General features: G+C 35.7%; 1 protein-coding gene across 3 annotated transcripts; it reads left to right on the forward strand.

The window, feature by feature from the left end:
- Nucleotides 1–541: 541 nt before the first annotated feature.
- Nucleotides 542–25344, forward strand: DCUN1D2 (defective in cullin neddylation 1 domain containing 2). 3 transcript variants are annotated; one of them, XM_032226206.1, is made up of 7 exons: nucleotides 542–672; nucleotides 2571–2787; nucleotides 9793–9961; nucleotides 14843–14973; nucleotides 22830–22912; nucleotides 23360–23456; nucleotides 24800–25344. In XM_032226206.1, the coding sequence occupies exons 1-7, from the start codon at nucleotides 670–672 to the stop codon at nucleotides 24877–24879; spliced, it is 780 nt and encodes a 259-aa protein (XP_032082097.1). In that variant the 5' UTR covers nucleotides 542–669; the 3' UTR covers nucleotides 24880–25344. The 3 variants fall into 3 exon arrangements, with proteins under 3 accessions (XP_032082097.1, XP_032082098.1, XP_032082099.1); XM_032226207.1 differs by lacking the exon at nucleotides 542–672 and adding an exon at nucleotides 919–1383; XM_032226208.1 differs by lacking the exon at nucleotides 542–672 and adding an exon at nucleotides 6581–6684 and having other exon boundaries at nucleotides 2716–2787.
- Nucleotides 25345–26950: the final 1606 nt, after the last annotated feature.

The raw sequence follows: 26950 nt of genomic DNA on the forward strand, positions 1-26950 counted from the left end.
AGAGAAAATTGTCCTTACAAACGAGGGGAAATTTTCAAAATGTAAGTTTCATTCAGAACAGCAAAAAAAGGTTAGACAAGAGGCTATGCAGTTTCCATATGTCTGTCCAGAGAGCCTCGGCCAGTCTAATTCTAGCGCTGAACGGAATTAGAGGGGGGGGGAGCCACCACAACCAATAAACTTTGGAGTGATGAAAGCATGTATTTCTGTCCAATCACAACTGAATTAAACTGCTTTTCCGTTGTTTTCTGCCCTGCAATTGTATAAAATTAGCGCGGAAGCTGCAGGTTGCGCACAAGTCTATACATAAATCTATGCAACCAGATGGTTAGGCCAGAGGGCCTCATGGGTAACGTAGTTCGAGCTCTGGCCGGACTCGGGTGACTCTCCTCAGCATCCTGCATCCTTCATCCTTCAGGTCGAAGTAGTTGTGAAGCGGGAGCGAGAGAAAAAGAGGAAACGCAGTGGGGTTTCTTGAACCTGATGCGGTGCGGACGATGCCCGGCAGTTGAAGCCCACGAACTGAGGGAGGAGGAGGAGAGGAAGAGGGGTAAAGGGAAAGTCGACCCGCGCCTGCGCAGAAACAAGCTGTACTGGCGGCGGCGGCGGTAACAGCGGCGGCAGTGGCCGCGCTGGCGAGGGAAGTTGGATGAAAGCCCTGCTGATAAAATGGTAGGTGGGGGGGTCGGGTGGATTTCCCCGGCTGGAACGACCCCCCCCCTCAGCGCGCGCGCTTGGGGAGAGAGGCGGAGGGAAGCAGGCTCCTCCCGCGGGATGAACACAGTCGCCTCCGCCCGCGAGCAAAGGGCAGAGCGGCGGGCGCCCGGAGTGGAGCGCCCCCCCCTCGCCTGTCCGCGTCATGGGGAGCTCGCGAGGGAGGGAGGGAGGGAGGGAGGGGGCAACGGGCGCGCAGGGCTGCGAGGGAGTTGCGCAGGGAGCCGCGGCGGCAGGGACGGGAGGGAGGACTGCGTGGGGAAGGAGCCCCGGGCTGGGCAGGGAAGGCGCCGCCGCCACCCTCGCCACGTACCTTTCCCTTTTTTGGGCAGGGGAGAAGCTGGCAGGTGGCTGTCGGTCGGCCGAGCCTTCTCCCGGTTCCCCTGGCCCAGGCTTTTGTCTTCCTTTGGCTCTTTATAGAGCCCCCCGTCCCGTTGATGCCCCAGGGATCCTCACCTGTTCTCTCAGGAGCTGGCTTAAAAGGAAAGCCGATAGGCCCCGGGAAGCCCCCCCAGGGAAGAAGGAAAGAATACTCCCCTCCCTCTGTCTCGGGTTATTTCGTTGCATTTTCCCTTTTTTCTTTCCACACGGTGAAATAGCTCCTTCGCTATTGTAGTCTCCAACCTTCTCCTTGTCCCCTCACCACTTCTTTCCCTGACATCCCTTTAGGTGAGTGGCCTCTTTGGTGAAGAACAAAATTGAAAAGATAATCCCACTTTGGGAGCAAAGCCTCGTTTTAACACCTGGAATTGCAACTCCTCCTCTTCCTCCTTTTTAAACTTAACATTCTGATTTCTTGCAAGCCTTTCGACTCTTTTCCTCCCCCTCCGTTTTCACCCTTAAGAGAATTAGGAAAGCTAAAGGAAGAAGAGAACATGCATTCTTAAAGCTAAGCAAAAATAGAACTTAAAAAAGATTTAAATCTTATGTTTGCATGGCAAATACAGAAACTAGGACCTTCGTTTTATTAGGATGTCTTTTTTAACATACCTGTATCAAGATTGCTTTTTTTAGGCAATTTATTTAAATGGAAGAATCATATATAGTTGTGTAGGACAAGTTATGCTTGAAACTTGTCCATTTTCTAAAGTGATTTGTTTGTAGAGGGACATTTTTTGCTGGAGGATCTCCTTAAAGTGTGTAATAATCTCACTGATGAATATTTTAGTGCCCTACTGTTCAGAAATGTTATCAAAACCTACATAGAAATTTTGTATAAAATTATACATTGACATTATTTATCTTGGCTGGGCATATTTTAAAAAATGTTACTTTTAATAATGTAAAGTAATATTTATGAAGCGCTTACTCCTGAAATTGCTTTTTTTTTTACTGGCAGGACCACTTATATGGCAACTAATGTGTAATCCTGTGCATGACTTCTCAGAATAAGGCACAAGTAATTGTGTATACATTTCCAGCATTAAACTTCTTAATCTATCTCAGTATAATCACATATTCATATTACATTAAGAATGCAATATTTTTGGTTATTTACTGTAGGGTTATCATTATAAAGATTCTTTCACTTAATGTTTTATGCATTTAATGGAAAGCCACTGTGTAAAAAGTTGTGTCTTTTTACATGGAGGCATAAAGTTAAGACTGAAATGAATTGGCCACAGATTTTTTTTGTTAAAAATATATATGTTCAGTTATTTTTTTTGTTTTCAGAAGAAATTTTTTTACTATAATGAAATAAGATATATTTGTTTTTTTTCTGGAATGAAATATTATTACTCCCCCCCAAAAAAGAATACAATATTTTTTAAAGACAGGCAGTTTTAGTAAAATTTTGAAAAAAAAACCATCTGGATTAGCTTCATTGGCTTTCCTGCTTCTTTTGCATCCCAAAGCATAAGCTTAAATCGGCTCAGAAGGACAAGGTCCGCCAGTTTATGGCAGTTACCCAGGCTGGTGAAAGGACTGCTATATACTGCTTAATGCAGAATGAGTGGAAACTAGAAGTGGCAACAGACAACTACTTCCAGAATCCAGACTTGTACTACAAAGAATCCATGAAAATTTCAATAGACAGAAAGAAATTAGAACAATTGTATAACAGGTACAAAGGTAAGGTTTATTTCTTCACTTTTTCCTTTGAGCTTGATTTCCACTTCAGTTTACACCTTCAGGGGAAAGGGGGCTACAGTCCTAGTATATTTACTAAAAAGTAAGCCCTACTGAACATAGTGGGACTTAGTTCTAGGTATGCATGAATGGTATCAAACTATAAACATGAGTATAGTGATACTACTCTATTTTTGTATATCTGTATGTATGTGTGTTTAGAATAGTATACTTTATTAAATGTAAAGCTGTATCTCTTTTAAAGAAAATATGTGTAAAGAAGTTTTAATTTAAAATATATAAACATCTGGGCACTCATAGGTAGTCCTTGACTTACAACCATGATTTAACACAAAAATTCTGTTGCTAAGTGGGTTTTGCCCCATTTTAGAACTTTTCTTGCCATAGATGCTAAGCGAATCACTGCAGCTGTTAAGATAGTCACACAATTATTTAGTGAATCTGGCTTCATCACTGACTTTGCTTGGCAGAAGGTCACACAAGGGGATCACACAACCCCAAAACATTGCAACCATTATAAATATGAGCCAGTTGCCAAGTTCTGAATTTTGATCATATGACGATGAGGATGCTGCAACAGTCGTAAGTGTGAAAAACGATCCTAAGTCACTGTTTTCAGTGCCGTTGTAACTTCAAACAATTACTAATTGAGATGTTGTGAATCAAAAACTACCTGTACATTAAGGCAAGGAGACTAATCATATATTTTGAGTAGATATGAACTATTTTATATAGGATCTGCATTGTCAATGTGATATAATTAAATTATACTGTGTTTCCCCAAAAATACAACAGGATCTTATTTTCTTTTTACTTATAAAATATGGCCTTGGGCTTATTATAGGGGAGGGCTTATTGTTTTGGGTTGCCGGGGGCTGCTCCCTTGCGAACTGGCTCCCGAAGAGCCGGGCACAGCCTCAGGGGCGAAGCAGCCATGAGGTGACCAAGCTCACAAGCAACCTCCCGGCAAACCCCTTCTCCAGCTGGGCAGAATGCCATTCACTGACCTAGGGTGTATCCCTAAGGCGCCAAGCCACGTGGAGCTCTGCCCGCTCCCCAGCTCCCATGGCTTGGCACATTAGGGATATCCCTAGGTCAATGCATGGAGTTCTGCCGGGCTGGAGAAGGGGGTTGCGTGAGCCCCTGCTCCACCCCCAGCAGGCATGCCTCCTAGCCTCAACATGTCCGGGCCCAGCTCTCCCTGCAGCAGCCGCCACCGCGCTCCGAGCATAACGTCTTCTCCCGTTCCAAACTCCCAAACTCTGCTGCCAAGTCTTCCAGCAGCGCCGCTCTAGGAGTACGCTCTATGGTTGTGGGCTGGCTGCTGGAAGACTCTCTGTCCAGAAGACTCTCTTACAAAGTCTTCCAGCAGCCAGCCCACAACCATAGCGCGCACTCCTAGAGCGGCCGCTGCTGGAAGACTCGGCAGCCGAGTTTGGAAGTTTGGAACCGGAGAAGACGTTATGCTCTGAGCACGGCAGCGGCTGCTGCAGGGAGAACTGGGCAACTCCCCTCTCCGGCCACGCAGAACGCCACTCCCCAACCTAGCGGTATCTCGAAGGCAGCAAGCAATGTGAGCGCCTTTCTCTCCCCACCCCTCCCCCGGCTCCTGCAGCTTGGCGCCTTCAGGATACCGCTATGTCAGTGAGCAGTGGTCTGCCTGGCTGGAGTTGTCCAGGGGATTTATTTTCGGGGGTGGGCTTATATTTTTGCCCACACAAAAAATGTGGCAAGGCTTTAGTTTCAGGACAGGTTGTATTTTCGGGGAAACACAGTATTATTGTATTCCGTCTCCTCTTCTAGACCAGTTGCTTCTTACACAAGCTTAAATTGGTTCTACTGAAAATGTGAATGCAGCTTAAATTTGTTACCCCATTTTTATTGAATATTCCCAAAGATATAATGACCATATGTGCATTATTAAGATTGAGCAGTACATTCCACTGAAATCTTTGCTGAAAGAGTTAATGTACAGCATTCAACCTGACTAGATCCAGCAAGGATCTATATAATTTTTCTTAATTTAGGTAAAGATAAATATGCTTGTTAATAAATATTCTCTTTTAAAGAATTAGTCAGGGTAAAAAATTGAATAATTTCTTTTATGGATATTCTGAAATACAGAATTATGTTCAACTATAAAAATGTCTCTGAGTTTGGAAACTTTATTGAAACTCTTTTGTTAAATCTGTTTGTGAATTCATATTGCTGCAAACATTTTAGAAAACAATCCAGTTATCTGAGAGACAGTAAAGTGGTTACAAGGAATAAATCATAAATGGAATTTTTATATTTTTTATTATGTGCTGGTCATGAACTATAATAAATTATTGGATTGATGCAGTGGTTATAGGGCAGTCAGTTTTTCACTGCCCCGCCTGTTTCACAAGTTTGTGACAATAAAATAAGTAACCATACATAGGATTCTAAGGTCCATGAAGAGAAGCAGATTATAAATAAGATGAATAAATAATGAAATACTTTGAATACTCTTTTAGCTCTGTTGTATATTAATGCATAGGCATATTTGTGGATAACCATACAAATACCCAACTTTCTAAAAAAAGATTCAGTCTTTTAACTCAGAAGTTCTTGTTTCTACTTTGCCCATGGTGCTGCATACAGAGGTCTTCATACCTAACAAATGTCATTGCTGTTACGGTATCTTAATTACTGAATTTATTCCCTTGTTTCCTCGCCACATTAAAAAAATTCAAATCCACAAATATGATTTCCAAATATCGTTTATTTCCTCCCTTGCGCTTGATCAATTTCTGTGCTAAACAAATTTTCTTTATTCTACAGGGGTATTTGTTAAAAAAAACTGAGAGAAGGTGTGATTTATTTAATATTATCAAAACTGTACCTGTGTAATTGAATATTTATAGCTAGTTCTTTATTGGGAGGGGGGCTCCTATAGCAAGTCATAAACAAGAAAATGACTTTTTCAATTGCACTGCAGCCTGAGGTTGGTGAGGGGTTATTAAATTAAGGATTATTTCACTCCATTTCTGGGGTATCCTTCAGTTATTGAGCTATATATTTTGTGACACAAAATAATAATTTATTTTGGTTAATAATTTAGTTTATTTTTTAATCCTTGTATGACTGCTATACATAAATCATCAATTATGAGTTCTCTATGTTTAGTCCTATCAGTATTTTTCATATTCAAATGGATGTAGGGACCATTTAAAGTTCAATAGCACTGAAAAAAGTGAAATGACCATTTTTTATACTTACAACCATTGCAGGATCCCCAAGGTCACATGATCAAAATTCAGATGTTTGGCAACTGACTTACATTTGTGATGATTGCAGGATCCCAGAGTGATGTGATCATTTTTTGCAACCTTCTGACAAACAAAGTTGATGGGGAAGCGAGATTCATTTAACAACCATGTTACTAACTTAACAACTGCAGTGATTCATTTAACAACTGTGATGAGAAGGGTCATAAAATGGGGCAAAACTCACTTAACAAATGTCCCTTAGCAACAGAAATGTAGGTCTCAATTGTTATAAACCGAGGACTACCTGTATATAAAGTTTGGGGGGGGGGAACCATACTGTATGTTACACACCTACAGTTATCTTTTTGAATAAGTCATAATCTTTGTTTGTGATTCTAGTTCTTTTCTATTATACTGGATTTTCAAGCTTATTTCTAAAAAAATAAATAGTAAAGGCTGCATTTTATTTAATTTTTATCATATATCTAAGAACAAGCTTCTTTTGGCTTTCCTTCCATGTGTATTATATCTGCTCTGAAAAGTCCTATTCTGAAATTGATTTGGAGATGCAATAAGTGGGAAGGGATGAATATTACATTCTACAAGTGGATAAATTACAATCTTCAAAATAAGATAAAAGTAATGGGTATGTGTTCATTAGTATTAGTAAATTTAATTCCTTGGTAAGATATGTTTTTTTAAAAGCATTAATATCAAACTTCCTAAAGGCACTTCATATATATGTTTGTGTTTGATAGTGGAGGATTGGGCAGGACACTGATGGTCTGTAGGAAAGTTGTGCTAATAGGTGATTTCTGTGAACAGAAAACGAAAACAAATTAGACTCAGTGTCTGCCAAAGCTAACAATTCTGTCAAAGCAATCCTGGTTTTTCCTCCCCAGTTTGTTGTAATAGTTAAGGTACTGGCCTAGACATCAGGAGACTGTGAGTTAAAGTCTCACCTTTAGCACGAAAGCTAGCTGGGTGATTTGGGGATAGTTGCTCCCTCTCGACTCAACCTGCCTCACAGGCTTTTGTGGAAAAAATAGGACGACAAAAGAGTATTATGTATATTCCACCACCTTGAGTTATTTATAAGGTAATAAAGGCAGGATAAAAGTCAAATAAATAAATGGGTAGATGTATACTTTCTAAAGCTAAAACTCTATCTTAAATATTATGTGCTACACAGATAGGCGCCTTTAATGATTCAAGGCCCTTTGACATAGTCCAATGTACCTTTTTACAAAATCCCTTGTTATGTCTCAGGTACTTTAATCCTCACCCGAAGCTGTTACATTCTCATTAGAGGCATATTTGCTCACTCTCCTACTAGCTTAAACTTTTGTTTAGCGCTGATTTGTTGACCTATTAATTCTGTTTAAAAACATTTATCATGATAGTTAATAAAAAATGTAGTTGGTCCAGGCTATTGCAGTCTTTCTCTCTTTTCTTTGTTTCCCTAGTTTTAGAGCTAAATTTCAATCCTGTAAAGGAATTTTTGGCATTACCTGGCAGAAGAATTTGAGTATGAATTGTAGCCAATTCTCAGTGCTGATGTGGTTTTTTCTTTGCCTCATTTCAACACTTTACCCTCTATAGTACCAGGTTAGAAGTGTACAGCAGAATTCCATTCACCAAAAAAACATGTCTTTGTGGTTAGGATGACCCTGAGACCCTAAATCATAAAATTTTCCTTTCCTATTTCTACAGTAATTTGGCTGCAGATACATCTTTAACATACCTTAACAAAAATGAAATCTGTTATGAAGGAGAGATGGTTCCTTTCTTACTCTGAGATCACAATGTTTCTATCACCAATAAAATTACTAAATAGTTACCTACAGCAATTTTTGTAAAAAGGTATAAAATGGCCTAAATTTGGAGTAGTGACACTATTAAATTATACATTTTAATTTAGTTTATTCTCATAAATTTTACATTATATTAATTTTTTTACTTAATTGTTAACCTTTTTTACATCATAACTTTTTAGGTCACTTATGACTGGCACATTGCTTTTGTTACACTTGGTCTGCTTTTATTTTGCTTGTCATTGAGTGTAGATGTTTACCCTTAACTAATGCTTTAATGCAATTGTTAGTGTATTATTTTAACAAAACTGATTTCTCAGAGCATTGCAAATGGTTTTCTTTGCATTCTCAAGCTATCTCCTGCCAATTACATCTTGCAATTTGCTATTCTTTAAAACTTCAGCAACATAAAATTTCATTCCTTGCATGGGAGTAGAATACTTGAAAATGTTGTTAAGACCTTTTCTTATAAGCATATGGCTACTCTGATTGTTTTGAGACAAAAGGTAGTCAGACACATTCTGCCTTACCCAGATATCTAATATTTAACAGAATGCTTTATTTCCTTTGCCCCAAATAAGTAACATTTTGAAGCTTTACAGTTATCAGCACTTCAAGCGCAGAGAGAGAAGTGCAAATGATTAGTGATGATGGAAATGGCCACCCCCAAAGATGCTTATATGAAATAGTTAAAATAATTACAACAATTGATATTGGAATAGCTAGCGTTTAACTTGAAAATTCTTCTTACTAATTTCAGCTGCAGTCAGGTAGCGCTCAACTTACGACCAAAATTGAACCCAAAATTTCTGGTGCTAAGTGAGATAGTTATTAAGTGAGTTTTGACCCATTTTATGAACTCTTGTCACAGTTGTTAAATGAATCACTGCAGTTATTAAATTAGTAACATGGTTGTTAAATGAATTTGGTTTCCCCATTTACTTTGCTTGTCAGAAAAAATGATCACATGACCCTGGGACACTTCAGTCGTCATATGAACCAGTTGCCAAGCATCCAGATTTTGACCATGCATGAGGCTGCTGAAGCGGTTGTAAATGTGAAAAACTGTCATAATTCATTTTTTTCAGTGTGTCATAACTTTTGATTGGTCACTAAACAAAGGATTGTAAGTTGAGGACTAGCTGTAGTTAGCTTAAGCATGCAGTGATGTGTGCTAAAAGAACAAGTATCACATTTTTTACCTATTTGCCGTGTAAAAAGAGGAAGGCAAAATATGTGAACTGAAGTAGGAACACTTTCTAAACATTTAACTATTTTCTCTGTGAGAATAGAACTTTTAATTTTAATTTTAGCGGGGAAATTGATTTGGCAATCTCTAGCAGCGTTCATTACAAGGCTCTACTTGGGATAAACAAATAATATTTTAGAAGTGTAGCATGTGCAAAGAGGTGCCTTTTTTTAGCTGCTGGTGTCTAAAGAATGATGATGTGACATGGAGAAACAGAAGTCTGCCTATCAACCCCTGGAGACCTATGTTGCTTAAAATAGCAGGAACTTTTTATTGAAATAATAGGGTGTTAGAATTTTAACAACTATGATTCTAAACCCTAATCAGTCTCAAAAGTTTTGCTTTTCATCTCAGCAAAATGTAATGTATATTTCTCATCTAAATTTACTTGCTCATATTGGAAGCAAACCACAATGGTCTCATAGGTTTTTATATTGGACAGTTGTGCTTTTAATATCAGTACTGTTGCTAAAATTACTACAATTTTAAATGAAATGAACCTTTCTATGTATACAGATCGCCACTAGTTCCTTTTTTGACCTGATTTATATGATTATATTTTTTAGGCAGTAAGAATGGAAACCATAAAGATGTAGTTTTAAAAATCAGAATAACATTGTATGATTATGAAAAAATTACGCATCTTTAATATAAAATATAACACCCTGTTTTGTTTTGTTTTCAAATACAGACCCACAGGATGACAATAAAATTGGCATTGATGGAATTCAGCAATTTTGTGACGATTTAAGTCTGGATCCTGCTAGTATCAGTGTTTTGGTCATAGCATGGAAATTCCGGGCAGCGACTCAGTGTGAATTCAGTAAAAAAGAATTTGTAGATGGCATGACAGAGTTGGGGTGAGCATAACAGTTTTTTATCAGAATTTCATATTTTTCAATATCAAAATAGTTTATATCAAAACTGTTTTTGTCAAATTGGTTAAAAATTCAAGTATATGAAATATACAAAGAATTACACATGGTTGTGGAATTAAAATTAACAGTAACTTGCCTAATTAATTGTGCAAGGACTTTAAAAAGTTTTGACATAAGACTATGGTTTATTAAGAGTGTATAAACATCTTAAAATAGGTAAAATAATCCAGTTCCTCAGTTCTGAATATATTCCCTCCCACAAATATATTTTGCATTCAATTGGCGTGCTTACTAAGTAAGTAACTCACTATTTCTTTCAACTGAAACTTATTTTTTAAAGTGGTCTTGCTGATGGCAGGCAGTTTTGAGAACAGCAATCTTGCTATTTTATGAAATTCAAACACAAATATTGTGGGATACACTATTAATATATGTTTTATTGATTTTAATGACAGCCAAGTACAGGTAGTCCTTGACATACAACAGTTCATTTAGTAACCGTTCAAAGTTACAATACCACTGAAAAAGTGATGTAGGACCGTTTTTCATAGTTACAAGCTTTCCAGCATCCCCATGATCATGTGACCAAAATTCATATGCTTGGCAACTGTTCATATTTATGACAGTTGTTGTGTCCCAAGGTCATGTGATCAACTTTTGTAACCTTCTGACAAGCAAATTCAATGAGGAAGCAAAATTCACTTAACAACCATGTTACTAACTTATCAACTGCAGTAATTTACTTAACAACTATGGCAAGAAATATCACAAAATTCACTTAACAAATGTCTCATTTAACAACAGAATTTTTGGGCTCAGTTGTCATAAATCGAGAACTATCTGTACAGATAGTCTCAGTTTACAATGGATACTCTCAAAGCTAATTGCAACACATTTTGAAATTATAATGCCCACTTCCAAAGTGGTCATGGGATCACATTTTGGGCACTTGACAGCCAGTTTAACTTTATGGCCATTTGCAGTGACCCATCTACAGCAGAACCCCTGAAGATAATCTCAGATGATGAATGGGAACATATAATTAATACTGTTATTTCAGGCATTATGGTCCCAAACAATGAAAAATTATACAAATTTTTATTAATACCTTGGATTATGAGCAAACAGGAGTCGCCAATAACCATGTAAGATAAGTGTACTTTCATATTGTAGTTCTAGTTCCAATTCATACTGTTGCTGAACTATAATACTAACTAGATTTTGGCCCACCTTGAAGATTAGCCTCATATAAAACACACTGTAGTAATTTACATAAAAATGATCAGGGCATAAATTAGCAGGGTAACTATCTGTCCACATATTATTATAACTGACCCAGTAACCTAATCCAAGAAAAGATACATCATTTACAGATGACATTTATGACTTTAATGACAAAGATTGATATAGATGTTTTTCACATTAGGAAGATTTGCAATCTCTTTTGGAATAGGATGTGCATAACTCACCTAAACAAATCACCTATCAGTAGCATCTCTATGCCTGGATTGAGCTTTCTTGACTGTCATCCAATTCATTTACTTTGGCAAAGCACAATATTTTGTCTTTTCACTGGATTTTATGAAAACAAGAGGGTTTTATGTAAGCAACATAATATTTTATACTACGTTTCTGAATGACCTTGCTGAACAGATTAATGCAGACGTTAAACTTTAGGGAAGATAAAAGGGAATTGAGAAGGCTATACTTATTGAGACCCACATCTGAATTTTTTCATCATAGTCTTTATGAATGAAGGCCCACTCCTTCACTGGCAAAGTTCAATTTTATTATTTTTTTAAAAGATAAAAACATAAAAGAAGATTCAGAGTGAAAAGTATCAGACAAATGTTATTTCTAAAATGCAAATAGACTACAGTATGACAAAATATCTGACATATCTTAAGTAGCTTATACCTTTCACCCAAATATTCCCATCCTGCCATATATAATAAGCTGTAATAACTAAAATCAAGTGAGAGGTCAATCTCTATCAATCATTTTGTCATCAGAATTCAACAAATCTGTCATAAAGTCATAAAAAAGACTTTTATAAATTTAACTGCCAGAAATGCTGAGTCTTAAGTATAAGATAAGTATAATTGATTGTATCTTCAAAGCTAACATACTACAATCTATTACCAAGGATTCTATTCAACTTTATGCTAGGCTATTTCTTAGTAATACCCAAACCACACAGGGAAATTCTGGTTTTTCACCTCCCTCCCGGCCATATAATAGACTTTAATAATGAGCTTAGTAGTATTTAATCAGATTTTTTTACTTCTATCTATATTACAACTGCCTTCCAAAATTGCTTATTATGTCAACTGCTCAAGTCACACCTACATTTTACAGAATAATCAAAACTTTTATCAGGAGCATCCATCATATTAGCTAGAAGAGCTAGAGTTTTCTGGAATCCGTTGGGATCTATTCATTCCAAGGAGGACTATCCTAGTGTTTCCCCAGAAAAAAGAAGAGTTGCCGTAACTTTAAATTTCAATGGGAAGTCGTTCTACCATGGTAAGGGAACAATTCCTCCAACTTCAGATCTCCAATCACCTTTCTAGTGTCTAAAGAGGCAGAGGGAAGTAAGGTCATATACAGTGTAAATAGGAAGAGCAAGCAAATTTATAAGATTTACCTGTTTTATTGAATACGATGAGCCTTTTGTGCAGAGTGTATTTCAGATTGTGCGCAATATTAATGTTTATAACTGTCAGAATATTATATTATTCTTCCAAGGAATCTTCATAGTTCCTTGTTCACAGAATAAGAAGCTACAATAAAAATCTAAATTTGGAGAAGTAGAATTGTCCAAAAACAAGAAGAAATGACATAGATATATATTAACCCTATATCTGTTTAATTGGTGCAATGCTCTAACTTTTGTCATAAAAATGGCATTAAATTGAAATAAAAATGGACAAGGGTCATTAAACATCAGACGATGGTTGAACACAAAAAGTGTAGCACTACAATTACACATGCCCACTCAGGAAGGAAAAATGGATTTACAAAAATATATTGGTCCAAACCACAGTACTATAGCAAAATACCAGATGAAATACAAGTATTTGTTGAAGTTATCATTTTAAATATCAACACTATTCAGATGAATATAAAGATAAAGCGAAAGTAATGTGTTTAATTTCCACAGGAAATAGATTATATGAATGGCAAGATTGGAAGGGATGAGACATGCCATTAAAGTTGAACGTCAAAACACTTAATAGTTTGAAAGATAACATTAGTTTCTTGGGGACTTTCACGAGGGAAAGTGAAAAAAATGGCTAAATGTTAAATTTTAAGAAGACAAAGGAAACGGCATCCAGTGGACTAAACTAAGACTGCCCCCATTAAACAATGCTCACTAAACAGAATCTTATATACTTAGTCACGTCAGCAAACTAGTAAAAACAGCAGTTTCTGAGAAGGTTGAGCAAAGTAGCAGAAAAGGACAATAAATGTCCTGAAAAAATAGGAGTGCCTTAAAAAAAACTATAGATTATCACAGATTGCAATGTCAGGTGTTTTTCTATAGTCACCATGGATTGTACCTATGTTGATGTCATCTAACCAAGTGGTTATACTTACTCATTGTATTTAAAATCAGAGCCAATTTAAATTTCTTGGCAAATGCTTAATTGTTGATCTGTGCAAAATGCTGCAATTCAGTTACAATCCTAGAACGACAAGCAGTTCATATACAGATCAAATATCTAATCTTCAACTTGTGACCACAATTAGAACCAGAATTTCTGTTGCTAAGTAAGACAGTTGTTAAGTGAGTTGTGTCCAATTTTACATCCTTTTTGCCACAATTGTTAAGTGAATCACAGTGGTTGTTAAGTGATTTATGCAATTGTTAAGCGAATCCTGATTCCCCCCTTGACTTTTCCCAATTGACTTATCAGAAGCCAATTGGGAAGGTCACAAATGGTGATCCCACGGCCCTGGGATACTGCAACTGTCATAAATACTTGCCAAGTGCCAGAATTTTGATTATGAGACTGTGGGGATCCTGCAATGGTTGTAACTGCTAGGATGGGTTGTAAGCCATTTTTCAGGGTCGTTTTAACTTTAACTTGAACAGTCACTAGAGAAATGGTTGTAAGTTGAGAAGTAAATATTACAAAACCCCAATATGAGTTGCTTGTGCACCTAAAAATAAAGTATACTAATAATTAAATTTAAGTAATATTAATGCTGATCACAAGGATGTGATTTTGCCCACATTGCTTACTAGAAAGTCAGAAGCATTTTCTTGTTATTCTGCTCACTGAAATTGGACTTTATTATCATCAGAAGTACAGTAAATGGAAAATGGATGGTACATTTTATCAACAGCTGTCTGTGGTAATTTTGTTGTATGAGAATCACTGTTTTCAGTTTTACATAGATACATAATCTACTTTATATATCAATTGACAAAATAGCATAAAACAATAGTTCAAGTTAAATTACAGGAGATGAAATTGTAGAGAAATAAGTTAGCTTTATCATATTTATTGTTCTCATATAAATGCCCTTACACCATGCTTTAACTCTTATTAGGGTAAAAGGCATTTATTTTACTGCACTAGTTATAGCTGCCTATTATTTGCAAAATCACTCTATATGCAATACAAAATGAATATGTACTTTATGTATTTATTTCTGCAGCTGAATGAAATATTATGGCATAATATGTTTGTTATACTAACAGCAACTGAATTAGTCTTAAAATGGATCTATTTCGTGTATATTGCAATTTCCTATTTTTTGAACATATATTTTATAAGTTTTATATTTATATTTCAAAATTCTAAAACAATACAATTATACTGAATAAACTGAAAAGTAGCATCTTTTTACCAGGTGTGATACCACAGACAAGCTAAAATCTCTTTTACCAAGACTGGAACAAGAATTAAAGGATCCAATGAAGTTTAAAGATTTTTATCAGTTTACTTTTAACTTTGCTAAAAACCCTGGGCAAAAAGGTTTAGGTGAGTTTTGTTTTTTTAAGTTATTATGTTTTCAATAATAAGAGATTTTATAATAGACTTTTAACAAAATGAAAGCTTAGGTGAGATTCACTAGTAGATTTTTTTTTAAGCGAGATATTCAGGTTGGCTGGGAAGGGAAGATTATTGTAATCCATAGCTAAGTGAATGGTTTAGCTTGCATATTTTGAATAACGGATGTCACATTATTATTTGAAAAATATGACAAAATAGTTTGATAATGGGATATACATTACAGTTTATTCTTATACGGAGCAACAAAAATTTTCATATAACGCAAAAATAGTATTATAATATTTTTTTATTTCAACATAACTACAATTTACAAATATAATACATTTATTTACATTTAGATTTATTTAATATGTTTACAAAAATTATGTACAGTATAATTTTATTCTTTGGCATATTGGTAAAACCATTTTAAAAAATTTTATACTCAATACTTTGAAATGTATTGTGCATAGAATTTTTTAAAATAGTTTTATTTCAATTTATTCTGTGTGGAATAGTTTGAAATGTTTTACTTCAATTTATTCTGTGTGGATTCTTTTTTTAAATTGTCTTAGACTATTTAAAAAAAGATTCTATCCAAAATAAATTGAAATAAACCATTTTTAAAAATTCTATGCACAATACTTTGACACACTTCCCTCCTCGCTAGGTTTTTTTTAAAATGGTCCCCATTACTCTTCATTGTAAGGCAAGAAGAATGTTACTATCTAACTATGATTTAGAGACTCAATCTCTGCTTTTATCTAGTTATTTTACTGTTAACATTAAGTAGCTTTTAGTATTCTTTCTATCAACTTTTCTCTCCATCTAAAGCAGCGTTTCTCAACCTTGGTCCACTTGAAGATGTGTGGACTTCAACTCCCAGAATCCACCAAGCCAGCTGGCTGGGGAATTCTGGGAGTTGAAGTCCACGCATCTTCAGGTGGACCAAGGTTGAGAAGCACTGACCTAAAGGAATCAGATTCTATCCCTGGCTGCTCATCCAAGGAGACGTGATGTTAATCCACAGGTGTAGGAACCAAAAACGTTTTGCTCCCCAAGACACCACCCCCCATTTGAAGCAGTGAGAATGACCATGCTGTCTCCAGAGAAAGGATGGTTAATGTACAGGTAGTCCTTGACTTACGACCACAGCTGAGCCCAAAATTTTTGTTCCTAAGTGAGACATTTGTTAGGTGAATTTTGCCCCATTATACCACCTTTCTTGCCACAGTTCTTAAGTGAATAACTGCAGCTGATAAGTTAGTAACAGAAGCGAATCTGGTTTCCCCATTTGACTTTGTCAAAAGGTCACACAAGGCGATTACATGACCCCAGGACACTGAAACCATCATAAAGACGAATATGTTGCCAAACATCAAAATTTTGATCACGTAACCATGAGGATGTCGCAATGGTCGCTAAGTGTGAAAATGGCCGCTAAGTGTGAAAAATGATCATCAGTCACTTTTTTCAATGCCATTGTAAGTTTGGTCACTAAATGAACTGTTTGGAAGCTAAGGCTAGCTTGCATTATAATGCCTTATGCTACCTTACATTTTCAAGAGAGAGAAGCTAAACTCCTTATTAGAATTGAAATAGAAATTAATAGAGTAGAGTAGAGTAGAATAGTTTATTAGCCAAGTGTGATTGGACACACAAGGAATTTGTCTTTGGTGAATATGCTCTCAGTGTACATAAAGAAAAATAAAATAGAATACATTCATCAAGAATCATAAGAAGCACTCCAAGTCAATCCAGAATGATGTAGAAGTTAATACAAAGAACTGAGCAAATTCAAATGGTGAAATTAGTCCCAGGGAAATATTTTTCAAAGAAACCTTGAGCTCCTCGCGCGCCACCATTTTTCCCACACAAGGCGACCTCCAACCTCCGTGCCGACCTCCAACCTCCGGGAAATCCAGGAAGGAACAGTCGCTGCTTCTCTAGCCAACGTATTTCCTGGAGCTGTATGGTACTGGGTCATCTTTTCTTATAAAAGGAAGTAAAAGGGGCGGGGGTGGGTGTGTTCCGTTTTCTTGCTTTAACGTTTTAATATCTTCAATGAAAGTACTGAGACATAGAGAGCGGTTAGACAGAGTGTCTTGTCTTGCCCTGGTTAGGATTTCTTAAGCAAATTCACTGCGTTTTCAACATGAAGCCAAAATCGGGACTTTTTTAAAACGACGCGGGACAAATTGTTAGAAATCGTGACTGTCCCGCCGAAAGCGAGACGTCTGGTCACTTTATATATAATTCTTGTATTGTGTGTTGTAGAATACTCCTTTTTCTTCTGGGGCTGTTGTTGTTTTGTTTACTTAGAATATTTTGGAGAGTTTTAGTTGGTTTATATGCTTCCCTGTGATGCCATATGGTCAGAACAGTTTGATTTTTATCTTTTCTTTGCACCTTTATGAATTAAACGTGTTTAAATGTTAAAGGTTCAGAGGCTGTGTTAAATGTTTCAGTTTTCAGGTCCTTGAGCTGTGCAGTCCTGTGTTAAGGCAACTATGTTCTAGTTTATATATAGTAGTATATGTAAATCATTATACTTGATACAAGAAATATATCATAGACAGATTAAGTAAAGTTGGAATGAATTGGGACTGACATGGATAAAGCTAGTCTGGTTTTGAATTTTGTTTTTATTTAATGTCTACATTGCATTAGGAATAGTAGCTATGACAGAAATTGGAGCTAACTTTGAAAACTCAGATCCTCTCTTAAAATAATCTCATGCACCAAAGGAATGCTAGCCTTATCTTTTAGAGACATATATGGGTTGTGAGTGCCGTGCAAAAGATATAGGAAGATAGCACATGCTATTTTGGAAAGGAAATATTCCAATTTTACACTGAACATGTGTGTGTATATACAAAACAAATTACAGTATTGTGTCATATTGTTTCACAACAAAGTGTGATAACAGGAAAGACTATAATTAGGTATTTTTGAGAAAGCAATATGATAATAAATATACTACAAATCTGTTTTTGTAATCTTATTTTGGGGGATTTTTAGCTGCTTGGAGTTGACTTGGAAAATTAGGAAGAATTATCACCCATGACAAATATCATTGCTTTTAGATTCATTCTCATTGTTTTATTCCACAAATTACTTATCACAGTTACATAAGTTGAAATTAAAATAGATTTGAACTATCATTTTTCTAGGTTTCTACAGAAAAGATCTAGAATTTAGAAGTTGCTTAGAATTTTTGGAATGCATTGGTTAAAGAAAACATATAATATTACATATAATATTGTAGCTACCATTGTTCACCTTGTGAACAAATGATATATCAGGTGAAATGAATACAGAATAGTCATCATTGTGCATGGAGAATCTTTTAGGAGAATAATCATTTGTAAATTTACAAGACAAATCGTGACAATGTTATAGTGCAATAAAGGTATTTCCTTAGTGTGGTGGCTGAGCACATATCTAATAGTTTACTATAGATGCCATTAAGCTTTGATCATACTAATAGCAGGGACATCAGTATTTTCCTTTTATAAATAGAACAAATCTGCAGCCTATTTTAGGGACTGGATGATCCTTGGAAATTTATGCAGAGAGTTGCATAGTGATGATTGCCAAAAACTATTTTTCCCACTTTTATAAACAAAAGAAAAATTTACTGCCAGTATATGTAAAGGAAAGAGTTATTCCTATTGTATGCATTTTTCGTTATAGACTTGTTTCAGTTTTAAAACTTTTGGTTTAATATGCCATGTTTTAAGTCCATGCCTGTCATATCTCTTTGGCTGCTCATTTTGATACTTTTTGTTTCCTTAGGCAGAAGGTTTATGTAACAGTTTAATGATGTATGTTTGGAATAAATATGCAAATTGAACATATTTTTAGTCTGAGATATTTAAAGTATCAAAATATGGAGAAAAGATAGGCATACCTGTACAAAGCTCTATGCTTATTTACAATACACTATAATTTATTAAAACAGAAACATCCTCAAATTTGTCCTGTCTTTGGTTGGGATATTATTTGATAATGCAATTAATTTATTTTTTTAATAAAATCATATTCAAGCAAGTATTTACTCTAAACATTTTCAGATGTTCCACTTATTTGTTTTTATTGGTATGGGCTATCTATTTATCATTTATTTTTTTATTAAATTTACATTCCGTCTTTCATTCAGGAGCTTATTGTCAATATAATTTCTATTCAGAGACACGGATATTTGTACTTGGATGCCTATTCTATTTTGTGCATCTATGCACTGATAAGAGTTGGGGACAAAAAGCTGTCTCAATAGGTGTAGTTTTTTTTTTTTTTTTTAATGAAGGATTATATATTGTCAACTTCCAGTGGAGGCATGGCAAGCTAAATACATCTCTGTGGAGAGTGAAGATAACAACCACGGCAAAGACCAAAGAACCGGTGAGTAGCCCAGTTCTTTGGAACCTGTCCAGATAAGAAGACTGGAGATCATTCATGTGATTTGGATGGTGTGTCTTTGTGAGGAGACTGCAAGATAGTAGTCTCTAATGGGTCTGACTGCGAAGAAACGAAGGAATTAATCATCAAGCTCACAAGCACAGTTGACACCCTTAAAGATATTAAATTTGCTAACCTCACTTCTAATCACATTTGGAAATTGCTTCTTGAAATATTTTAAGAAATGTTCAGTCTAAAAAGTTACCTGGTGAGTTTATTTCTAAACAAAAGAAAAGTTAACTCAGGTTGAGAATCTAAACAGTTTGAAATAAATGGATTTTCGTGAGAACCAGAATTATTATGACTACTTCCAGTTATAACAAAGATAATAAATCTTTTGATTTAAATTAGATATCAGAGTGGATAAAAGTTCAGAAAAAAAGAAAAAAACTTGCCTTTAAGATTGTGATTTACAGATTGACACAAAATACTATAATAATTGAAATATTAAATGAGATATTTGAAATACAGGGCTAAAAATTAGTAACGACAATATCAGTTAATAAAGTCTGCTTCTAAGGATTGAGTTTGTCTAAAAGATGTTGATGAAGGAATGACACGTGAAAAAACTTGTTTAATGAGTAATAGTGGAATCAGAAATAATGAATTTAAAAAGTAGGGAATACACAGCAGTGAGATGCAAATTGGAAATACAAATGATAGGAAAATTGTGGATTATAAAATAGAGAAAAGCCATGAGAACCATCCTGATAATGACTTTTTATTAGATTTACAAAAGAAGCTAGTTAAGGTTTTGAAAAATCAAAAGGGAAATACAAAAGACAAGACAAGACAATGACCATGGATAATGACTTTCCACTGGATTTACAAAACAGATCTGTAAAAGCCTCAAAGAAGTCTTTGTGATAGGAAAAAGACATACAACGTCTGAATGAATCAAAGATCAAGATTGTTAGAAGTAAAAGAGAGGAATATAAAGCTGGTTTGTTTGATCTAGGTTAAAATAAAGCTCTAGTTTATAAAGTTCTGGTAAACTGTAATGGACTTTTTGCTGACACCAGAATTAAAAAGTGATGATTTATGGTTTTGCATATAGAAGGGATGGATTATAGGAAGAAGAAATACATATTTGTAATTTTATAAGTGGTAATGAGTTATTAAAATTGTTTTTCCTTCTAATGAAGATTGGAAGTCACTTCTCTTTACATATTTCTTTTTTAAATTTTATTTCTTTCTTTTATTCACACTTTATTCTATTTCTTTTTGTGAGTTTAATTTGTAATTCCTTTTCTATTGCATTTAAAATCATTAATAGAAATTAAAAATGTATTTTCAAGTAAGCTTCACTACAATATATGCATTTAGGGAAAACATTAGCATAAATATGAAAATATTTGTCTCATTCATATTGACAGATATGAAATGATTTGGTTAATTCATGAAGGTATATGCAGAATAAATACAAATTAGTATATGCATTTGTAAAAATATACATTGTTCTGATAATCTCTCCCCAGATTTCAGTTTGTTTACAGTAGAGATAGTTCAGAATAATGAGCAGTGCACTTGTATCAATGGTACCCTCTGACAAATACTGTATTATTCCACTTATAAGATGCTCTCCCCTACCCCCCAAAAAAGTGGATGGAAGTGTCTGTGCATCTTATAAAGCGACGAAGCCCCACCCAGTCCCCACCCTTCAGCCTCAGCCTTCCAGCAATTTGCTTCCTTGCAGCAAATAGCCTGCTTCAGCACAGCCTGATTTAGCACAAGCAGCTGATTGGTGGTTGGATCGGCCTCCCAGAATACTTCTGATCAGCTGCTTCCGGCTGCAGGGATTGCCGCTGCCAGTCACTTCCACCACCTCCGCACACCCAATTTTCTGACTCCACGTGTCTTGTTTTGGGCCTCCGTGTGCCCATTTTCAGTCTCTGTGTGCCCCATTTTCAGCCTCCCTTGTCCCATTTTCAGCCCGTTCCAGGTGGTGGGATCACTGCTGTCATTCGGCGGTGATAGGCAGTGGTGGCAATCCCCGCTGCCTAGAACGGGCTAAAAACAGGACACACAGAGGCCAAAAATGGGGCGTGCAGAGGCCAAAACTGGGGTGCACAGTGGCAATGGGTGGCAGCAATCTCTGAAACATGGAACAACTGATCTGCGGTATTCCGGGAGGCTGATCCAACCACCAATCAACTTGTGCTAAATAAGGTGATGCTGTAGCTGACCAGAGTGTTTGCTGTTTTCTGCAAGGAGATAAATTGCTGGGAGGCAGAGGTAGTTTTTTTTTTTCCTCCCCAAAAGTTAGGTGCGTCTTATGATCCGGAGTGTTTTATAGTGTGAAAAATATGTAACTTCTGGGAAATTTCAATACAAGACTACAACTGTCCTTCGGGATTGGGCGGCATAGAAATTCTATTAATAAATAAATAAATAAATAAATAAATAAATAAACTCTGTATACTCTTTTACTTACATTCTTCTAAATAAACATGCATTGGACTATTGTGTAAAATGATGTTTTTAGTAGAATAGCTGGGGGATACATTCTGAAAAATGAGGTAAGACAGGAAAAAAACTATTCTGTGATAGTTGAAATGAATGTGGTTATTCTCCATGAATTTAATAATTTCCCTTTCTGTCACATTCAACATTACAACTTGGGAGCTATCTTTTGGCTATAGTAAAAGGGTTCATAATTTGCATGGATAAAGTGAAATGTTGTTTAAGCTACAATGTCATACCGGTAGCATAATAACAAGGAAGAGTGGCATTTTGTATATCACATGTCTAAAATACAGTATGGTTGGACAAGCGAGGCCTTAGACCTCATTAGACCCATTCCATATTTACAGATCTTATTCGTAAGTATTTAGTTTTAAACTTTAAAATGACTTAGAACTTGTACAGGCACAAACTGTGTTTTTAAAAAATGTAACTTAAAATCTATAGAATTGCAGTCAAACCTTGACTTACAACTATTCGCTTGGTGACCAGTAAAGTTACATAGCACTAAAAATGTGACTTATGACAAGTTTTCACACTTACTATAGTTGCAGCATCTCCATGGTCGTCAGATCAAAATTTGGGTGGCAACTTGTTTGTATTTATGACAATTGCAGTATCCTGGGGTCATGTGATCACGTTTTGTGACCTTCTGAAAAGCAAAATCAATAGGGAAGCCAGATTCAGTGTACGTGTTACGAACATAACAGCTCCAGTGATTCACTTAACAACTGTCTCGTTTATCATCATAAATTTTGGACTCAATGGTGATCATAAGTCACAAACTACCTGTACTGAATTTTCTTGCCATAATATAACATAAAACCAGATATTTTCTTTCAAACATATTGTCGTGCATAGTGGGGATGTGGAAAACTGTAACAACAACTAATGTTATAAATTACATTTATGTCTTTCAGATCTAGAAATGGCAATTGCATATTGGAATTTAGTGTTATCAGGAAGATTTAAATTTTTAGATCTTTGGAATAAATTTTTATTGGTAAGTATCCTACAGGATTATTCCAAGTGTGTTTGTGCAAGTTCCGAATAGGGGTATAATAAATTCAGTTTAACAGACCATATGGGAAGAAGGTTTGTGTATTGGAGCTTATTGACAGCAAATTGGGGCAGCTCACCAGTGTGTTATTTATCTTAATACATAATTAAGATTATTTACATCAATTGTGCAAACTGCTTTGAAAACTACCTACTTTTTCCATTGTTTATGGGTAAATTTCAAAAATAATGGATTTTGTCTATCACAAAACTCCTTTGTTCGGGGTCCATTAAATTGATGTTTTACAGTAATTTTATTATTCAATTACTACATCTTGATTTATTTAAGTCTCCTATTTCAATAATTTTTGTCAGTATCTTCTCAGTAAAATTTTTACTAAATCTGTCAAAATATAAATTGAATTCATACTAGATTCTTTTTCTTACATAGGAGCATCATAAAAGATCAATCCCTAAGGATACTTGGAACCTTCTTTTAGACTTTGGAAATATGATTGCAGATGATATGTCAAACTATGATGAAGAAGGTAAGTGATGTAGATATGTTTAAATATAATTATTTTTTAAATATTATCTTTAAAAATTCTATCTTTAACTAGATATTAGCAATATTAGGAATGTAACTATTAAAGGGGTTAGCAACCCTCTTCTCCATTGCTACTTTCACTGTCGTTCCTGTGCTGAGGTGGCTGGTGAAGGAGTCACCAAAATGGCTGTCCAAGGAGGTGGAAAACGCTTCCTCCTTCTCTGTTGCAGGTCAGGTAAATAGATGTATTTTTGGGACAGTGGGCCAGATGATTATGGGTGGTAGGCCACATCTTGTCGTTGCTAACCCTCACATTATAATCAGTGGGATTAATTTGAGTTCTACTGATTTTAGTGACTTGGTGAATACGAGTTAAATTTCAATTTCTTAACCAATATTTTCTTCTTTATTGTATGTATGGATATATGTATGTACTGAAAAGAATTGTGATTCTAAAATGTAGCTAAGTACACTGCATTTAAATTAGGTGTTAAAAGTCTTTCTGACAGATTATTGTTATATTTTCCCATGAAGAAGATGCTTTAATTTTATAGATTTGGATTTATAGGGCTGCCCATCTTGCCATAGTGACTCTAGGGAGCTAGCAATAAATAAAAATACCATACAAACTAAAAAAAAATATGATGAACATTAAGATAAAAAACAAATCTAATAAAATAAGAATATCTCAAAGGCTCCAGGTAATTTCTTGATTCCTCATGCATAGGAATGGGGAATCAAGTCTGGCATGCTTTTTGGAACGTCAGCAGAGTTAGGGTTTGATCTTGGTGGTATGGTATTCCAAAGGGCAGACAATGTGACAACACAACTACAAGCCCAAGAGAACCTTTAAATCAAGGCTTGCTCTTTTAAGGGGAGAGTCACCTTATCCACGACCAAAGTTGGAGCTTTTAAAAAGGTTTATAATTTCTGAATAGTGATTCTGCCTTACTGTGATTCAGCTTGATCCTTTTTTGACCAGCCTCCAGTACCAGGACAAGACATCCACTGCATCTCTTATATAATCCAGCTGAGAAATGTATATTTGTGTTCTTTAGGATTTTGATGGTATGTGTCCACAACTAACCAATGACTTCTCCTAGTACTTTTATGTAATTGCTAAATAACATGAAGAAGAGGGCTGAGCCCTCGGCCATTCTCTTCCCTATTCTTGTTGAGTGGATTCACCTGCTTTGGGAAGAATAGAAATGGGACAGTAATTGACTAATAACTTTAGATTAAGACATATCACCACCACCTCCTCCAAGAGATACAGATTACTATAATATCAGATTGCTGTAAATATTCAGAGCCTTTATTCAGAATTATTTAATTCCTCTTTAGGAGCGTGGCCAGTCCTAATAGATGATTTTGTGGAATACGCAAGACCAGTAGTTACAGGAGGAAAACGTAAAGCTTCCTAACCATGACTTCTCAGTGGACTAACTCTGCAGTTTGAACTGCATCGGGTAATGAAGACTTTTGGCCAATAACTGTGCACACTGTCATCGATTTCAAAAGTTGAGGTGGGATGCCACTGACAAAACAGAAATCGCTACTTCTGCAAGAAAATGATGGCTGGCTCATGGACACTGCAAGAAGAAATTCAAAAGATAGCCCAGGCTATCTGTAGGATACTGGCTTCAATTACTGTACTGGTTGTATTATATAGGATGTAGATTTTGCATGATTTTATACTTTGGAAAAGTTTAACTAGAGGCCATTTTAGTAAAATTTTGACAGCACAGCATGCCATTCAGTTCATAATACAGGGTGAACACCAGCAGTTACATAAATACAACTGTATTATATTGTACTTATATTAAAAGCAGTATTTGTGATATATAAATTAAATCTCTAAATAAAATATGTGGTATGTGGTATTTTTATACATATCGAAAATACGTTGAGCGAATACAGTGCAATATTTATTAATTTATTTTCCTGATAGAGTATTCTGTGTTTCTAAATCTTTTTATTACAACCTCCATTTAAAAAAAAATGTTTTCCTCATTCCAATGCCAAATGAAGTTTGTACTCCTTATTCACACAATTTAATGGTTTGATAGACGCTTCTATCTCTCTCTTTGTTCCCTTCCTGGAGGTCAATTACACCATTCTTGTTGCCAGACTTAAGGAAGTTTTATCAGTCCTGCTTCTCTATCTGCTCTCAGCAAGGAAGCATTGTTGGGGCTACAAGCCAGAGTCTCCTGCTTTTCCATCCGCTATCCCACTGCATACCATAATGGCCCACATGATCGGCTTTCTGCTACCTGCCTCTCTCAGCCACTGCCCATTCAGGCCATCTTCCTAACAGCTTTCTTGCTTCACTCAACTCACTACTTATGGTTCCCCAGAGTGTTGCCTATCAAGTCAGCACTTTCATTCCTTTCCTCTTACTCAGAAAGTAAGAGATTTGTAAGAGGCATTTAGGGATGCCTCTTACTCATGCCTGAAACTTGGGTAGCATTTTCTTGAGAAAACATGCCCTGTTTTCTGTTCAGGGCTTCCCAAAAACTAATAGTCAGGTTATTTTGGGATGCTGTCTGGATTATAATACTGTTATATCCAAAATTGACTACAGACCACTCCTTTAAAGGGTGGCTATAGCAAGGTGGCTTTAAGTATCAGTAACCTTGCCATGTATTTAATAATAAAGAAGCCTTGATTATTTTAAATATACAGATAAATTCTGCTACTATCACTGTGCTTAATTTTCAACCGAAATTGAAGCTGCTTAAAAGTACTGAGCAGAAATAAGTGTGCAAAAGAGTATCTTGTGTTTTGTATTAAAATATTCTCAGGGTGGTGAGCAACTTCTAAAGGACTAGTCAGAAAAAAATAGTGTGTTGCCTGGTTATTGACTCTGGGTTTGATCCTGACTCAAAGTGAATTGCTTCTGTGCTAGTACTGTTGCTTTCTTTTTGTCTGCCTACAAATAAAATAATAAAAGGAATGGCAAATGTAAAAAGTGGCTGTTGTGCCTCCTGTATAGCGTAGGTTTGAAAAATAGACATATTTTGGGATCCTGCATGCTTTCTTAAAATCTGTCTTTCACATGATTGTTAAAACTAACTGCTCTTCATTGTATAATTGGTCATTGTGAAAACAGACAAGAGAACATGTATGCTAAATTCAAAGTGGAATTCTGCATGAATTAAAAAAACTTCAGCATGGTAGAGCGTACACCCCCGGGGGGGGGGGGTGAGAACATTAGCGACAGAAATGTGAGAAATGGGTTATCTCTCATTCCACCACTAGATGCCAGTAACTCAGTTGTTATTGTTTCATTTTCTTGTCTCAGACAATTACAATAATACTAAAGACTAATGTACTACTTTGTTGCATTTTCAAATACAAAAGTATCCCTCACTGAATTTCTTCAAATGAATTTAAAAACAAAAAAAGTTTTGCTTAGAAACTCATTAGACATAATTGTGTTAAAACATGTTTAAATGTTAGTCTTAATATTTTCTAACAGAAAGAGTTTATTCT

The sequence above is a fragment of the Thamnophis elegans genome, chromosome 11, assembly GCF_009769535.1.
Source record: "Thamnophis elegans isolate rThaEle1 chromosome 11, rThaEle1.pri, whole genome shotgun sequence".
NCBI lineage: Eukaryota > Metazoa > Chordata > Lepidosauria > Squamata > Colubridae > Thamnophis > Thamnophis elegans.

What these genes read in the sequence shown, in the direction of transcription:
- DCUN1D2 (XM_032226206.1), top strand. An exon ending in TTTGGAATAAATTTTTATTG is followed by an intron (nt 22,913 to 23,359) that starts GTAAGTATCCTA and finishes TTTCTTACATAG; the next exon opens with GAGCATCATAAAAGATCAAT. An exon ending in GTCAAACTATGATGAAGAAG is followed by an intron (nt 23,457 to 24,799) that starts GTAAGTGATGTA and finishes ATTCCTCTTTAG; the next exon opens with GAGCGTGGCCAGTCCTAATA.